Raw genomic sequence first — 18,467 nt, forward strand, 5'->3', positions numbered from 1 at the left:
TCCTCTTTTCTGTGCGACTGTTATTTACTTTTTTTTTCTCCTGTCTCTTCACATTCCCTTTCTCTCGGCCTACTTTCTCCTGAATAAAGATTTTTCTCTCTCCCTCTCTTTATATTTGCTAGCTAACTCGCAAAGTTCAAAATCACACACGTAATATGCTATTAAAGTACTGCTACTACTACTACTACTACTACTAGAGGGTTTTAATAGTATATTTGAAAGACAGTGTATTAAGAAAGTAAAATAAGCAAAACAGAGAAATCCTGAGATGGTATGAATATGATATGAAACAAGGAGAATGACAATACAGTGAAGGAAGAGAGGGAGAGAATGTGCAAGACAAGGAAGGATAATGTGAAGCATTAAAGGAAAGGATGAGGTGGAGAAACAGGGAGACAATAATGCAAGACAAGAATGGTAATGAAAGTATAGAAAAGAAGGATGAGAGGGTGAAAGAGACAGAGAAGAGGAATATAAAAGAAACAAGTAATCAGAATGGAAACACATAAAAAGGATACAAGATAATTAAGACAATGTGATTGGAACTACAAAACAGTATATACAACCAAGATAATACACATGATAAATAAACAAGTTGGTAAATAAAACAGGAAATAAAAAGGTAATATAGTGAAAGACATTTGATATGTTTATATTTTATTAAATGTTACATACAATAATATGATAAATTTACTTAGCAGAATGTCTACAGATATAGTTATTTACACTTATCAAGATTACACCTATACAGTTTGATACAGAAGGAAGTGTGTTAAGGTTGAGAGACTAAGGGAAGGGCAAAGAAACTCCTGCCTCCTGCCCTTCCAATATAATTTTAAATATATATAAATAATCTACACCTCAACACAACCACACTACAGCTACACAGGGTTGAGCACTGAAGAAAGGAAGGAGGGGCTAAAAGATGTCTACAAGAATTAAATGAAGGGAAAATTTGATTGAGGGTTTAAAAAATGGGATGGATGGATGGAAGGAAGGAAGGAAGGAAGGAAGGAAGGAAGGGACTAGAAGATGCAAAGAAGGGAAAATTTGAAAGGGAAGATGATGATATTTGATGACAGAAATGAAGGAAACAGAAGATATTATAGGATTGGGAGGAACAGGAAGAGAAGGAAATGGACAAAAGATGAAGAGGGAAATCAGGAAAGAAAATATAATAAAGAAAGAAAGGAAAGGGAAGGATAAGGGTATAAAGGAATGAAGAAAATAGAAAAAAGACAAGAAAAAGTGTCAATAATTGAGAGAAGAAAAAAATAGTAATGGTGGATTGGAAGGATATCTGGTAGGGAAGGAAGAAGAGAAGGGTGGAAGGGAAGGGAAGAAGGTGGGATGGAAGGTGGACTAGTGGTGAGGACTCAATCTAATGTCCCCAAGAAGCCCACACATGAATGCCACAATGCACGACAGGTGGTAAAAGTGTGTTATTTGTACCTCTCATTCACTCACCCATTCATTCACTTGTGCCACATGGACCTCTTATGTGCCAAGATCAAATTCAAGTGCTCAATTACTTATTGATTTATTAATTCAATTCTGTCACTTATTTATTCACTCCCTAACTCACAGAGGCACCAAAATCTTTTAAACTCAGACAAATTCACAGAAAAATGTTAAGCCATATGCAATACCTTTCTGTTCAATGTTTCATACTTTTTCTGTTAATTTCGAGTCTGACATCACTTTAACAGAACTTTGGTAAGCACAATCTGCCAAGCACTTCCTGACTTTTTTTTTTCACTGCTATAAAAGGAAACTACCAAGACACAAGTAGAACTCAAGTGACTAATACAACTGGAACACTTTCTATTATTTTTTTTTCTGCTTCTTAACCTTGCACTTTTCCATTTCCATGTTAGTACCTATGTAAGGTATGACAGCAAACACCTCAGAAATATTGGATTAGAACATTTCTTACTTTTAAGGGAGTGGGGAATAGATGAGCTTTTCATTTAGAGTTTCTGCAGCCTTAGATAATTGTAACATAAAGAAGACTTACACTGAATCTTTTTTGTTTTCTGTTACTTTTGATAAGGCATGGCAACAGACAGTTCAGTGAAAAATATACACACCTGGTCATCTGAACCCTGACATGTACATTCCTTTACTTAAGACAGACTCAAAGGACACAAGTAAGGAGACTGCAAAACCCAGTTAACTAACACAAGGCAGCTCCTGATGGACTCATGATGACTTGACTCCTAATACCTGTTACTACTAAGGTTATGGCCTGACTAGATGGAAAGATTAACACTAAATTTTCTGTTCTCCAGATTAGCACAACACTGACCAGAAACTTCAACAATACCAAGGAGACACAACAAGATCACTTGGTCAGTCAGGATACCACACCACCACAGCAATTACCTGACACACACACACACACACACACACTATGAATATTAGTCTGTCTTCCTGCAGCTGATGCTATCACACTGTCATGAATCCAAAATATGAATGACATTTTCTTTCATTTTCTAACTTCTTGAAGCACATAAACAAGAAAGAAAATTAATAATTAAATTTACTTCATTAGTTATGAAGATGAAAAAATTGTCCCTAAAGTTTTCTTGATTTTTTTATGCACACAAGTTCATAGGCAAAAACTATATTAGAAAACAAAATCATGCATTGTCATAACAGGTCCAACACTTCTTTAATTCCTACCATTATCTCAAATATTGACACATTTTGAGAACACATCAAATCCTAAGCAAATAACATCAGATCATAGTGGTATGAACATGACCAATTTTGTTATTGACCATTTTATATATTCCAAATGATTTGGCATTCATTGTGTAACTCACATTTATAATTTATTCTTAGTTACTCATCAAATCATCATAATATTTGTATAAGCAGCCTTTTCAAATATTGTTCAAGTTTCCACCATTCATCAAACATTTTAATATTCATCTAGAAATTCACGATGATAATTTACTTTTTATTCAATCATCAAACTTTACTTATTATAATATTCCCTGGAGCATCTCCCCAAACACTGCCAAGCACTGTTATCCCTGGCCAGCTGACAAGTGTAATCACCACCAGAAGTGTGGAAGGAAGTGTAACATAGGTCAGTGTTAGTATAACGTTCACACACATGAATATACACAACAGAGACATGTTCCTGCAGTGACTAGAGCAGCTCTCCTTGACCACCTCCACAACCCAGGTGGAGGAAGGAAGCAGACTCTAGCAACAACACGCTTGACTGTCTGGGCCAAGGGAAGGTATTGGCCAATGTTTGGGGAAATCTCAGAAAACTTTTGGTTCCCTTCTGAGCTTACTTATGTTAGATTCTGTCAATCCCTTTTCTTTTCATTTTGTATTTCCTTCTAAAACTTGTAATCAGTGAAATTTTTCAACAATTTTTTTTCCTATTAGCATTAAGTCTCTCTGTTCATCTTTAATGATAAATCTTTTTTTAATCTTACCTTTTTAGATGATAGGTAGCAGGAACTTTTTACAATTATTCTATAACCTCAAAATCCATGTAAAAGCAAAATATATAAAGTTAAATGTAAACCCTATTAATATATGCAACATATTTCAATTCATGCATCAATCTTTATAGAATTAATTTATAGCCTCAACATAGAAAGCCTCAAAAACTTTAAGTAACAAAATGATAAATAAAGCTAAATATAAACCAAATTAATTAATAAAGCAATATGGTACAGTACAATTCAGTTCTTGCATCACACATTTCCTTTGTAACTCAACTGACAGGACACAATCTGTTCTTATACAATGTGTCTCCTATGTACTTGTCAAATTATGGAGGACTGAGAGATTATAACAGAAAAATTATTGGCAGTGTGGCATCAAATATCACATTGGTGCTCCTAAAAAAAAATAAGTAACCTGTGCTGGAGAATTTTTATCTATAATTTCACAGCACATAAAAAAATCCAAACAGACTTTTAAGAAATATAAATTTAGCAACTTTACATAAAAAAAATGAAAAAATTTAGAACATACAAAATATTAAGAAATATGTAAAATAGTCTTTTTAAGTGTGTCAGGATCATAGATAATCAGCAAAAATAGCAAGTACAGTCTTTCATTCTTGGCTTTTGTTGTTCTTATTCAAGCTGCAGCTCTTCAAGATTTCTCTTTCTGTGGTGATGGTGGTCCTGACCTTATCTTCCCCACTTCTTTCATCCTCCAGTGTGTGTTGTGAAGTCCAGCAATGAATACAAACACACTGAATCCTTCACCTCATGGAATCCAGAGCCCATATTTTGAAACATTCACTCTCTCATAATGACTATTTTACAAAGGCCACAGTGATAATTGGTTGGGTTCTCGTGTGTGTTTTTCTTATAAATGATGCAGAATCTTGGTTAAACTATTACAAGAATCATGAAAACATCCTTGAGAACACCAGTAACTACCACAAGAGCCTGTTGACAGTAGTCAAGGTAAGATGAAATGTTTGAGAATACAATCTCATCAATACAAACAATAGACAACACAGTACATTCCTCATTCATCTTTCCATAACATGTCATCTTCCACCATGAAATATTCACCTACAGATGTTTCCACTCATGCCTTTAGAGCTAACCTTTGCATGACATCTCTTTAGCTTTACAAAACATTGCTGTGTAAATTTTTAAGATAATTTGGAAAGACACCACTGAAAGCAAAAAATTATTATAGTTTAAATCTTCTAGTATCTGTGGGTTTATTACTGTTCAATATAATTATTTAGAGCTATTATTCTTAATAAATTTGGTCTGGATCAAGTTTACAATACAACTTCAAAAGACACCATTGAAAGCAAAAGAAATGATAGAGTAATTCAAATTTTTCCTGTCTGTGATTATATTCTTACTCTGTAAAATTGTCTATAATATTGTGTGCCAAATACTGATGTTCCAGTTGATACCCAACAGAATGTCAGATGGATGACACTCTTGAAGGCTGAAGTGGAGGGCATCTATATTTCATCCTACTGTAAGAACACTAAATACATTCTTTGGGGATACTTTTTGGTTCTGAATGATATGAGAACTGAAAAATCATCCTGTTAGCATTACTGTACCTCATCTGTTATTTCCTGGCCAATCTCCATCTTAGCAAACCACAAAGATGTTTTCATGAGAGAGGGAACCTTTGGGAGATTCTGTATCTTGCTTAATCATCCACAGCCATGAAAGATTGTGAAGAGCATATAAGTTATCAAATCATGAAAGACTGAGGAGAGCATATAAATTATCAAAGTAAAGAGCAGTGAGTGATGTATAACACTAACAAAGGTTTATCTCAGTCTCTTGTTCCCTCTCCTAATTGTGAATCCTCTCAGTACATAATTATAATTGTCTATTAATATCTATCAGAACTTATACACACTCCTCTCAACAACCATAAAGACAAAACTTTCCAACGTGACGTGATCAGCACTTCTCAACACCTATACTACCAACAAAACTTCAAAACTTCATCATTAACAATTGTCATCACCTAAACTGTTGATGAAACTTTTTAAAACTACACCATTCTCATCCCCAAGAACTACAAATAAAACTTTCCAACTTTGGATCCTCAGAAGATCCACAAACTTTAACTCTTGCAATGCCAACGGAACATAAATCACTGACACTTATTATCACCAACAGTGCCAACAAAATCTTTCAAAATGCTGTCTCCAATTTAATTTTTCTAATAAAAATTAAGGAGTTCTTATTACATCTGACTATGAATCCTATGCAGCAATGACATCACAGAGTCCGTGTGGCATCTTGAGGAAGAATCATCATTTTAATTCAACACATGTCAAACTTTCAAGAAAACATTGCTTGATACTTCAGCTGTGTCTGTTCCTTTCCTCCCACTAAATAGTATAACTATTCCCAGCAACATACTTAGTTAACCAAGGATAAGAATTAGTGAGATGGAGAAAAAGAGATTACATACTTATAACAAGGATCAGAATAAAGGAAAAGACTATTTATAACAAAGAGATGAAAAGATGAGAAAGAGATTACTTAAATAATGATAAAAAAGAAGAAAAGAAGATAATTCACAATAAAAGAGGAGAAAAATGTATTTAGTCAATAGTGCAAGATATAGACTGAGTTAAACTATAAAGATCAAGAAATGAGAAGGAAAGATGAATATATTCACCAGCAATGAATGACAAGAAATAAGGAGAGACAATCCAATCCAGCCTTCCCTTCCTCTAGTCTGCTTCTTTCCTGACATTCCCAGAGGTCCTTTTACAAGCCCTGCCCCTCCCAGCTCACTGCTTCAAGATACAGTGTTTGCTACTATGGATTTCATTAAAAAAGCCAGAAAATAGTACAAAAACATAATAGAAAATTATACGAAAAAAGAAACAAAAAATAGAAAAGCAAGAAAATAAAAAAACAATAAGAATAAAGTGAGAAACAATAACAAAATGTACAAAAAAGAAAACTAGAAGACAGTAGGAACAGAAAAAAATAAGAAAACATTTGGCAAATAGTGAGAAAACAATCAGAAATAAATGATAATAAAGAGAAAGCAAAAGAAACCAATCAGTAAAATCAGTTAAATTCAAAGGTTTAAATCACTAGTTAATAACCAATACTTCACTAATAAATTTCAACTTCTGATGTCTAAAAACAGATTAGTAAAGCCATTAAAATTCAAACAGTGAACTCACTACTAAAGATTCAGAGTTTGCAAGAAGACCTCAAGTATAGCTGGGAATAAACAAACTGCAGTGGCACATTTACAATCATAGGCAAAAGTTGTGTCACAGATTTCAAAAGCAATCAGTCTTAAAGAGAAATGTACAGTTAAAGGAAAGAGTAATTATCATAGTGTCTGGTGAATGAAAGTTGCTGAAGTCGCTGAAATCTGACATCCTTTCTAACAAGAGCTATTCAAGAACATACCAAGAGTGGAGTGTGTATTAAGATTCTGAAAAATACCAATACCAAACTGCAACTTTTTACAGTATTATCCATTAAGAGCATACAGGCATAAGTAAGAGGAACATGGTGGTGAGAAGTACAGAATAAAGTAGATGTACTTCATTATTGTAATGTTTTAACTCTTGTCTTCTTGAGAGTGTGAAGACAACAGCTGAAATGTTACAGTAATAAAGTGCTTCTGTTTCATTCTGTTTTCTTTCCCCACCACACTCCACTCGTTATACACACACATACATAAAGAATATTTAAAATATGAATTATAGATTTGCTAAGTGGAGAAAGGCATTAATGGAACAGTAATGCATTAAACTAGGATCCCAAAATGTACCAGTTAACTCTCCTTATGTCAGAGTTAACCTGCAAAATATATCAGTTAACTCATGCTAAATCAAGTTAGCGCATAAAACACATCAGTTAACTTGCCTCCAGTCAAGTCAACCCACAAACCAAACCAACCAGTCAACTTGCCTCAAATCAAAGCTAACTTGTAAAACATACCAGTTAACTTGGATCAAGTCCAAATCAACCCATACACCACACCAGTGAACTCACATCAACTCAGTCAACCACCGCTGGCCACTGGAGATAAATAATAAATAAAGTAACACCTCATACCATAAATATAAAACAGTTGAAAAAAAAGACACATGATAGTTAGTTGAGTTCATTCTCCTTCTCAGCTAGTCAGCCATCCACTCACCATGAATGGAGTGAATGACTGGTATGCAATTTTCTGGTCTAAGCCGCATCAGTGGCGCACAGTGAGGCAATGAAGCCACTGCCACAACACCACAAAACATGACAAACCTTCCAGGAGAAAACAAACAGGAACAAATGTGGAATGTAGCAGAATGAGAGAATCAAAACAGCGTAACTCTAGAAATACTGAATCAAGGTAAAGTTGTGGATGTTAAATCAATAGTGGAGAGAACAAAACAAATCTATGGAGCTACGTGCTAAGCTACAATGAGCCTTATACTAGACATCACTAAGCCAAATTTTCCAATCACGGTCAATGGGAAAATTATCATTCAGCACACAGGTAAGGCTCATGGAAGCACAGCCCACCAACGGCAGGCCTGAGGTAGGTGTTAGAGGTAAGGCTCCGTCCAGTAGCGACTGCCTCCTGTGGGCCCCGGCGCCTCCTCCAGGGTGGACAGTGTGGTGAAGGCTGCACGGAGCTTGTTGCGGTGCTTGATGTCCCTTGGCTTTAGCACGGATCTGGCAAAAGGATGGTAATGTTTTAATTCAGTTCTGGTTGTGTGAGGTGGTGTGAGATGATATGTGCTTGTTATCTTTTTTTGATTTTAGAAGTGTTTGAACTTTCTTGGCTTCAACACAACCTGGTATCAGGAGAGTAAATATTTTAAAGTGTTTCTGAATGTGTGAGGTTATACAAGTTATTAATGCTGAGTTGTGGCTGGTTCTTTTCTTAACTTTACTTGTATGTTAGTGTGCTTGATGTCCTTTGCCTTCATCATGGGTCTGGTGTGAGGAAAATAACTGTTTTAGTTCAGTTCTGGATGTGTGAAGCGATGTATTATGATGAGATATGCTTGGTTCTTTTTTCTAATTTTACTTGTATGTTTGTGTGCTTGATGTTTCTTAGCTTCAACACAGATCTGGTATCAGGATGGGGTTGTATAAAACAAACATACAAACAATAGGAGGATGGCAGAGTCCAATCTCCAATAACTTTGCTTCTTCTTTTTTCCCTCCTCTATTTCAACCAGATGGCACCACTGCTATCACATCTATTTCTAAAGCTGACCTCTTTGCTCAAACCTTTGCTAAAAACTCTACCTTGGACGATTCTGGGCTTGTTCCTCCCTCTCCTCCGCCCTTTGACTACTTCATGCCACCTATTAAAATTCTTCGCAATGATGTTTTCCATGCCCTCGCTGGCCTAAACCCTCGGAAGGCTTATGGACCTAATGGGGTCCCTCCTATTGTTCTCCGAAACTGTGCCTCTGTGCTTCCACCTTGCCTAGTCAAACTCTTTCAGCTCTGTCTGTCAACATCTACCTTTCCTTTTTGCTGGAAGTTTGCCTACATTCAACCTGTTCCTAAAAAGGGTGACCGTTCTAATCCCTCAAACTACCGTCCTATTGCTTTAATTTCCTGCCTATCTAAAGTTTTTGAATCTATCCTCAACAGGAAGATTCTTAAACATCTATCACTTCACAACCTTCTATCTGATCACCAGTATGGTTTCCGTAAAGGCCGCTCTACTGGTGATCTTCTGGCTTTCCTTACTGAGTCTTGGTCATCCTCTTTTAGAGATATTGGTGAAACATTTGCTGTTGCCTTGGACATATCAAAAGCTTTTGATAGAGTCTGGCACAAAGCTTTGATTTCCAAACTACCCTCCTACGGCTTCTATCCTTCTCTCTGTAACTTCATCTCAAGTTTCCTTTCTGACCGTTCTATTGCTGCTCTGGTAGACGGTCACTGCTCTTCTCCTAAATCTATTAACAGTGGTGTTCCTTAGGGTTCTGTCCTGTCACCCACTCTCTTCTTATCATTCATTAATGATTTTCTAAACCAAAATTCTTGTCCTATCCACTCCTACGCTGATGATACCACCCTGCACTTTTCCACATCTTTTCATAGACGTCCAACCCTTCAGGAGGTAAACATTTCACGCAGGGAAGCCACAGAACGCTTGACTTCTGATCTTTCTAAAATTTCTGATTGGGGCAGAGCAAACTTGGTATTGTTCTGCCTCAAAAACTCAATTCCTCCATCTATCAACTCGACACAACCTTCCAGACAACTATCCCCTCTTCTTCAATGACACTCAACTGTCCCCCCCTTCTACACTGAACATCCTCGGTCTGTCCTTTACGTATAATCTGAACTGGAAACTTCACATCTCATCTCTAGCTAAAACAGCTTCTATGAAGTTAGGCATTCTGAGACGTCTCCACCAGTTTTTCTCAACCCCCCAGCTGCTAACTCTGTACAAGGGCCTTATCCGTCCATGTATGGAGTATGCTTCACATGTCTGGGGGGGTTCCACTCATACTGCTCTTCTAGACAGGGTGGAATCAAAAGCTTTTCATTTCATCAACTTTCTTCTAACTGTCTTCAGCCTCTTTCTCATCACCGCAATGTTGCATATCTAGCTGTCTTCTACCACTATTTTCATGCTAACTGCTCTTCTGATCTTGCTAACTGCATGCCTCCTCTCCTCCCGCGGCCTCGCTGCACAAGACTTTCTTCTTTCTTTCACCCCTATTCTATCCACCTCTCTAACGCAAGAGTTAAGCAGTATTCTCAATCATTCATCCCTTTCTCTGGTAAACTCTGGAACTCAATGCCTCCTTCTGTATTTCCACCTTCCTATGACATGAATTCCTTTAAGAGGGAGGTTTCAAGACACTTATTCATCAATTTTTGACTACTGCTTTGACCCTTTTATGGGACCAGCATTTCAGTAGGCATTTTTTCTTATTGGATTTTTGTTGCCCTTGGCCAGTGTCCTTCCTACATAAAAAAAAAATAAATAAAATACAGCCATCAAAGCAAAATTTCTCTCAAGAGTTTAAATGTGGACTGTAAAGTATGACTTCTTGCATACCTTTGAGTTATTTTCTTTCATGTATATGGAGATTGGCTAAGGACACTAAAAACACAGAAAGAACACTCAAATAGCACTCCTGAAAAAAAACTGATAAAGAGTTTCAGTGTGTGTCATTTCAACTTAGATGGCAGAGGAGGAATTCCTTGAAAGCAAAGAGGTTTCCTTGTGAAAAAAGGTCACATCATTATCATCTCACCGGTGGTTTGAAAACATGCGTGTGGGAGTTAGGATGGACTTCTGGCTGAGTCCAGTTGCTTCCAGGAACTTCTCATACTGTCCACTGGCATAGTTACTGGGCGAGGCAACGCCCAGACTCTCAACAGCTTCCCGCTGCACCTCCTCCTTGCTTCTGCCATCCTGAAGGAATGGAGAGGATGTGTTAATAGCACCTAAGTATGAATACATCAGCTGATATTTCCATTACTGCACACTATTCTCTGTTTAACAAAACTATTTTTCTTGATAGCATCTAACACCCAAGCATAACTAAAGTGATTTGGGTATGTTGAGAGAATGGAAAGTGAAAAGATTATAGAGAAAATGTATGTGAGTGAAGGTGAATGTCTTATAAAAGAGGAAGGCCACTCAAAAGGCAGATGGACAGGGTAAAGAGTATAACTATGAAAGATGTGTTGCTGGAGATGAAGCACTTGAATAAACAAAAGGAGAGTATTTAGATAAGAGAGAGAGAGAGAGAGAGAGAGAGAGAGAGAGAGAGAGAGAGAGAGAGAGAGAGAGAGAGAGAGAGAGAGAGAGAGAGAGAGAGAGTGTCCCTTGCAATTCTTCCCTTTACCTTTGTTTCAGCTCCGTCCCCACACCTCCGTAGCTCATGGACAGGTAAATTCTCCTTCCCTCTCCCTCTATCTGCTGCCTCCTCCTCCCTCTCCCGCTCCTCCTCCAGCTCCAGGGAGTCCAGGGTAAACTCCTCAAAGTTCTCGGTCATGTGGTCCCCATCTGACTCCATGATGAGGTTGATATTGTGTCGGGAACGCGGCACATTGACACTCTTGACAGCTCGAAGGTTCTCAACATGCTAGGAATGAAAGGGAGGATCAACTGATGGATTGACAGAATGATGCAACAATGACATATGGTGCTGAATGCAAACTAGAGTAGTAGTTAAGTCAGAGATGCTAGGAGTGGTGGTGGTAGATGTGGAAGTTGTACTGGTGGTAGTGAGAGCTTCTTGTGTCTTGTTCCTTGGAGTACTTACCAGATCTAGGCAACTGATACAATAACTGTCACCCCCACTGCCACATGATAGATATATAGGTAGATAGATAGATGGATACAGATAGCACTTACTATAAAAATGCATCTTCTCAATAGTCATTAAATGAAATCAAATGGTCCTAATCTGGATGTAAACATAAAAAAGTAAATGGTAATTATGTGTAAATAAAAATGCCTGATTAAACAAAATCTTTCAAATCTGAACAAAAATATTCCAAGAATAAAATACTGATAAGAAAATATGTAACAAAATAAAATGGTCCATGTATAGATGTAGACACCACTACCACCAGCACCACCATCATCACCACCACCACCACCACAGCACACAAACTCACCGAAGAGTGATGCCCATCAGATGCTGGGGCACTTGGGGAGCCATCCAGGTTGGTTTCCAGGACACCCTGCCCCACTTCACCCTCACAGCGGTTACGAAGGTTCCGGCGGGTGTTCCTAGCTTCCTCAGGGCTTCCCTGGCTCTCCTTCTCCCTCCCTCCCATCACTGCCTCTTCTTCCTCCTCCTCTATCTCCTTGATCAAGAGTCCCGAGGAAAACTCAACATTGGAGTAAATGTGTTGGTCATCAGGAATGTCCACCTGTTGAAAATGTTAGTGGATGTTACTCCCAGCCAGACTAAGGTCTGCATTCTGAAATGCTTTGCTCTCTCACCACGACTATTTTCAAAGGCTATAGAAATGATTAGCCATATTCTCAATAGTGTTTCTCCTGTTAGTAATGAGGAAATCTTGTTAATCTGTCACTAGAACTGTAAAGACTCTCTTCAAAAGCAATGTAAGTTCAACTAGAGCCTTTCAAAAGCAGTCAGGATGCAGTGTAAAAACATTTCAGGACATCCTCTTAACAGACAAACAAAAAGATAGATAAACAAATAATGCACACAACTCACCCAGTGGCCAGAGTCTGGGTTCTCAGTCACAGCTCTCAGAATCACATAGTTGTCCTCCTCCTCCTCCTCTTCCTGCTGCTCCTCACACTCAGCCTTGTTCCCATCTGCAGCCTCGTGTACACTTTCGTCCTTTGCTCCCGACATGCTGTGTGAGTTCTGCTGCAGCTTGCCCACCTCAGACTCCCTGCAGCTGACCACCTGGATGTTTTCATACTCGTGGTCACTCACTGCGTCACTGTTGTACCCACTCGTCACCTGCACAAGCAGTGAATAATATTAATGATGATGATAATAGTAAAAAAAAAAAAAAAAAAAATATATATATATATATATATATATATATATATATATATATATATATATATATATATATATATATATATATATATATATATATATATATATATATATATATATATATATATGTATGCATACATCAATAACTTATTGCTAAGTGGTTTGAACTTATTGCTTAGTGATTGATGGATGCATAGTGCTGTAGCAATGATGAAATGCAGCAAAGGTGGTGAATGAAATAGTAGCAGTAGTGGGTGATGAGTGGTGGTGGTGGTGGTGGAAATAGTAGTGGCAGTCTGTACTTGAAGAAATCCTGATGATATTATTATTATTATTATTATTATTATTATTATTATTATTATTATTATTATTATTATTATTATGTAGTAGTAGTAGCTAACAGCAGCAGCAGCAGCAGCAATCTGGTAATAGAAGAAGAAAAGAAGAAGAATAGTAGTAGTAGTAGTAGTAGTAGTAGTAGTAGTAGTAGTAGTAGTAGTAGCAGCAGTAATCCGGTAATAGAAGAAGAAGAAGAAGAAGAAGAAGAAGAAGAAGAAGAAGAAGAAGAAGAAGAAGAAGAAGATAGTGACAGTAGTAGTAGTAGTAGTAGTAGTAGTAGCAACAACTCGGTAATAGAAGAAGAAGAAGAAGAAGAAAATAGTGACAGTAGCAACAGCAGCAGCAGCAGCAACAGCAGCAGTAGAAGTAGTAGTAGTAGTAGTAGTAGTAGTAGTAGTAGTAGTAGTAGTAACATCATGATTATATTTCCCACACTCAGTTGATGACACAATCGGTGTGGGTGGTAAGTCTTGTCTAGTGACGCAGACATCTCTTCCATCACCTTACACACACATACACACACAAACACACACACACACACACCTGGCGCACCATGTCTCGCTCCCCAATTCACACACACACACACACACACACACACACACACACACACACACACACAGGCAGGCTGGCAGGGACCTCGCCGGGCACAAGGCGTGCTGTCAGGGGTCAGTGACACGCGTGCAGTGTGGGGGAGACAAGGCACAACACAAAATGGTCTAATGTAATAAATTTTGGTTCCTGGTGGTGACCCCCACACCCCATCCACACCTCACGCCCCGCCAGCCAGGCACTCACCTCGTACTCGTCCATGATGTACGACTTGGAGGAGCGGTCGTCGCGGCAAGTAGGGTCCGGGGACTCGGTGGGGCCGGCTTGGGTTGCGGCGGGCTGCTGGTGGGGGGCTAGACTCTCCTCAAAGCGGCGAGCGAGGCGGATGACCCTCGGCGTGGGGGGCTTGAGGGTGGCCTCGGGGGAGGAGGGCTCGCTGCTGCCGGTGGTGGTGGCGTCAGACTCCTCCTCCAGCAGGCGGCTGATGGTGGACACGATGGTACACTTGCCGTTATGGCTCCTGACGATGTGCTGGGCGCGCTGGGATGGCGCCTGCCCCCGCCCCGGCCGCCCCACCGCCGTGCGGGGCTTCTCAGCGATGGGTGGCTTGTGGAACACTCGGTCGGTGGTTGCCCGGACCAGCGCCACGTTGGGGTTCACTGGGGGAGGAGGTCGCTGCCCTCCACCCCCGCTGCCGCCCCGCCCGCTCACCTGGTACACGCAGGGCGGTGACTTGCCGGGGGGCCGCTGCTCCTTGCCGCCGCCACTGCTGATGAGTTCCGAGACGCTGGTGGCCACGCGGATCACGCCGGGCGACGACCTGCGTCCCGGGGGAGAGGATGAGGCGGGGGTGGCGTGCCCCGCGGATCCAGGCATGGCCCCTTCCTCCGCCTCGACGCGGCTCACCTTGAGGCGCGGCTCGCGGCACTCTGTCTCACACGCCTCGCTCACCTTCTTGAGTCTATTGATGAGGCGCCGGTTGTCGCGCCGCAGACGGTCGATCTCCTGGCGCTGTGCTGCGATGACATGATCGCGCTGCGCCAGCTGACCCACGATGCCCTTCTGCTCCCGCCGCAGCCGCGCCTCCAGGAGCAGCAGCTGGCTGATCACAGCCTGCAGCTGTGTATCCTTCTGCCGCCTCAGACTGGCGATCACCCGGCGACCCTCCTGCACCTGCAACAAGACAAGGGTCACACAAGGGCGGGGCGCCACGGCCTCACGTACCACCACCATCGCGGGGCACGGTCTCCCAGCAAGGCGTCCATACGGACACCCACCTCCATCACCACACAGCGCCACCCACAGCATCATCGTCCTCCCACCCCCCAGACCACGCCTGAGCCACAGCCTGGCCGTGGACACAATGGAAGCCTCACCTTGTTCTGGTAGACAGCCAGCAGGTGCGTCATCCTGCTGTACGTGAGCTGCTCCATCCCTGACGCTGCCGCCTGCTGCTGCTGCTGCTGCTGCTGCTGCTGCTGCTGTTGCCGCCGCCGCCTCTGCCGCTCATCCTCCCGTTTCTCTTCCTCCTCCTCCTCTTCCTCGTCCAGGCTGCTGTGGCCTACAAGGGTCTCTGTTTCCTCCATCGCGGCAGCTTCCTCCAAGGACGCCAACACTCCCTCCTGCTCAGGCTCCTCCCCGGGCATCGTCATCTGCGAAACACACACGACATTACACACAGTTCACATGTCACCCGCTGCTGCTGCTGCAACAACAACAACAACAACAACAACAACAACAACAACAACAACAACAACAACAACAACAACAACAACAACAACAACAACAACAACAACAACAACAACAACAACAACAACAACAACAACAACAACAACAACAACAACAACAACAACAACAACAACAACAACTACTACTACTACTACTACTACTACTACTACTACTACTACTACTACTACTACTACTACTACTACTGCTGCTGCTGCCCATATCCTGGCCCAGTCATTGGCCTCTCGTTCCGCCTGCAGTGTGTCAGTGCCTGCAGCGGTGTAACCTAACCTCCCCTAACCAGCAGTGATGCTAGCGTTTTTGTGAGTACAACACACACTACAATGCAAAGGAACACAAGGGAACACAGAAAAGAACAAACGGCAGCAGACACGTTGGTCCTTGGGAGGCTCTTTATAACGGAGTCTTTGACTGGTAAAATTATTAGTACAATGTTGTGAAGGTTATGCTACGATAACGCGAATTTAAATCTCTCTCTCTCTCTCTCTCTCTCTCTCTCTCTCTCTCTCTCTCTCTCTCTCTCTCTCTCTCTCTCTCTCTCTCCTACAATTTATTATGAAATTATAACTAGAACTATGAAAAAGGGAAAGACTCAAGTACAAAAAAAGTAATCAAGTAGTAGTAGTAGTTGTAGACGTTGGTCTTGTTGTTGTAAAGGCTTCACAGGTGTGTGTGTGTGTGTGTGTGTGTGTGTGTGTGTGTGTGTGTGTGTGTGTGTGTGTGTGTGTGTGTGTGTGTGACTCAGTAGTGACTCACTGTCCTCAGCGATTTATGATAAAGTCCCAGCAGGTGTATTACTATCCCCTGCCCCCTCCCCCCCTTTCCTTCCCCAGATTCCCCAGTCCCTCACTTCCACCTCCCGTGGGGTTAGACAACTGGGGAAAGGAGGGAAAGAAAGGAGATAAGGAAGGGAGAGGGAGGGGGAGAGGAATAGAGGCGCAATGAAAGGAAGTGAAGCTTGGAGAAGGGTTAAGGGAGGGAGGGAGGGAGGGAGGGACGTGAAGGATGAGCAAGAAAATGAAGATGTGAGGAAGAGAGAGAGAGAGAGAGAGAGAGAGAGAGAGAGAGAGAGAGAGAGAGAGAGAGAGAGAGAGAGAGAGAGAGAGAGAGAGAGAGAGAGAATCAGCTTTCATTAGAATTAATATTAATTACCAAAACACGTCATGACAATTAATAACAATGCTATAATTAACACAACAATGTCTATAAAACAATGTAAACAAACACCAACAATTAATTATTTTCACCTGAGGCTGTTGATTAATCTACCTGATGTCGCCATTACACTGATCACTTCATTATAATACAATGATGATATAATGATAATGTAATGATAATATGATAATGGTCCTTTAATAAACACACACTCACACAGTAGTAGCGGTGGTGGTGGTGGTAGTAGTAGTAGTAGTAGTAGTAGTGGTAGTAGTAGTAGTAGCAGTAGTAGCAGCAATAGCAGCAGCAGCAGTAATAGTAGTAGTAGTAGTAGTAATTTTGTTTAATGGTGGTGGTTGCGGTAACAGTAGTAGTAGTAGTAGTAGTAGTAGTAGTAGTAGTAGTAGTAGTAGTAGTAGTAGTAGTAGTAGTTGAATAATAATAATAATAATAATAATAATAATAATAATAATAATAATAATAAAAAGGAAGAGAGAGAGAGAGAGAGAGAGAGAGAGAGAGAGAGAGAGAGAGAGAGAGAGAGAGAGAGAGAGAGAGAGAGAGAGAGAGAGAGAGAGAGAGAGAGAGAGAGAGAGAGAAATAGGAAAAAAAAAATGACACACACACACACACACACACACACACGTGTGTGGGCGTCGCTGACCTCCCCTACCCCTTCTCCCTTCCTCCAACTACCACCACCACAACCACCACCATCACAGCCACTGCCCTCGTGACCTCCAGACGGGACAATGATCTCTCCCTCCCCCTTCATCCCCCATCCCCCCGAGGATGACAAGGCTCTCTGTGACCCACCTGCAGGAGGAGGAGGAGGAGGATTAGGAGGAGGAGGAGGAGGGGTAACTATGCAATTATCTTCCTTCTCCTCTTCCTCGTTGAGAATTCGTAAGATTAGTTTAGGTTTCCTCTTTTCCCATCAAGTTAGTCAGTCGGTCAGTCAATCAGTCAGTCAAACAGTAAGTGACAGTTAGTCGGTGAGTTAGGTAGGTAGTCAGTCAGTCATTTGGTTAGTGAGTTAATCGCTCAATCAGTTAGACAGCCGGTCAATCAGACCGTCATTCAGTCACCTCCTCTCACCCATCGGTCAGTCAGTTCTTAACGTCAACAGTCGGTCAGTAAGTCGCTAATTTCTCCAACCAACCAGACAACTAACCAACCAATCCGCCAGTCAGTCAATCGGTCATTTAACCAGTCAATCAGTCAGTCAATAAGCCAGTCACCCAAAGCAGGCCTACACGAATCTAAAAATATCTCTATTCAAGGCTTATTTTGTTCTTATCTGTGCATATTATCTGTCTCCAACGCCCAACCTGTCACTCGGGGCCGCCGCCAATCTCACCTCGCGAAGGCTTTAAGGATAAGAGGGCACCAAGACAGTATTCTTAAGCTTTTCTACGTCTTATCCCTGCATACTTCAAACAGGCTCCAGTGGAAGTTATTAGAGTCTTCCATGGTGTGTGCGTCTTATCCTTACAACCTTCTAACAGGTTCCACTGGAAGTTACTGGAGTCTTCAAAGGTGTTTTCATGATTCTGGCGATGCTTCAAAAAAGTATTCTTCACTTCTAACAGGTTCTAGTGTTAGCTATTGAGGTATTAAGGGAGTCTTCGTGGTTCTAATGATGGTTTAATAAGTACGTAATATTCTACGCATTTAACAAGCTTTAGTGGAAGTTATTGAGGTC

The 18,467-nt window shown here is 40.9% G+C and overlaps 1 protein-coding gene across 2 annotated transcripts in view; it reads right to left on the reverse strand.

Moving 5' to 3' along the window:
- Positions 1 to 640: 640 nt before the first annotated feature.
- The window catches only part of LOC135091485 (misshapen-like kinase 1), a 55,885-nt gene continuing 38,058 nt past the window's right edge, over positions 641 to 18,467 (reverse strand). For both annotated transcript variants that reach the window (XM_063989170.1, XM_063989169.1), the window contains 7 exons: positions 15,238 to 15,513; positions 14,108 to 15,034; positions 12,677 to 12,931; positions 12,108 to 12,365; positions 11,330 to 11,569; positions 10,733 to 10,893; positions 641 to 8,171 (listed from right to left, as the gene is read on the reverse strand). In XM_063989170.1, coding sequence (XP_063845240.1) covers positions 8,042 to 8,171; positions 10,733 to 10,893; positions 11,330 to 11,569; positions 12,108 to 12,365; positions 12,677 to 12,931; positions 14,108 to 15,034; positions 15,238 to 15,513 — 2,247 coding nt within the window. In that variant the 3' untranslated portion in view covers positions 641 to 8,041. The remainder of the gene's footprint in view (positions 8,172 to 10,732; positions 10,894 to 11,329; positions 11,570 to 12,107; positions 12,366 to 12,676; positions 12,932 to 14,107; positions 15,035 to 15,237; positions 15,514 to 18,467) is intronic.

This window comes from Scylla paramamosain, chromosome 37 (genome assembly GCF_035594125.1).
Source record: "Scylla paramamosain isolate STU-SP2022 chromosome 37, ASM3559412v1, whole genome shotgun sequence".
NCBI classification, from domain to species: domain Eukaryota; kingdom Metazoa; phylum Arthropoda; class Malacostraca; order Decapoda; family Portunidae; genus Scylla; species Scylla paramamosain.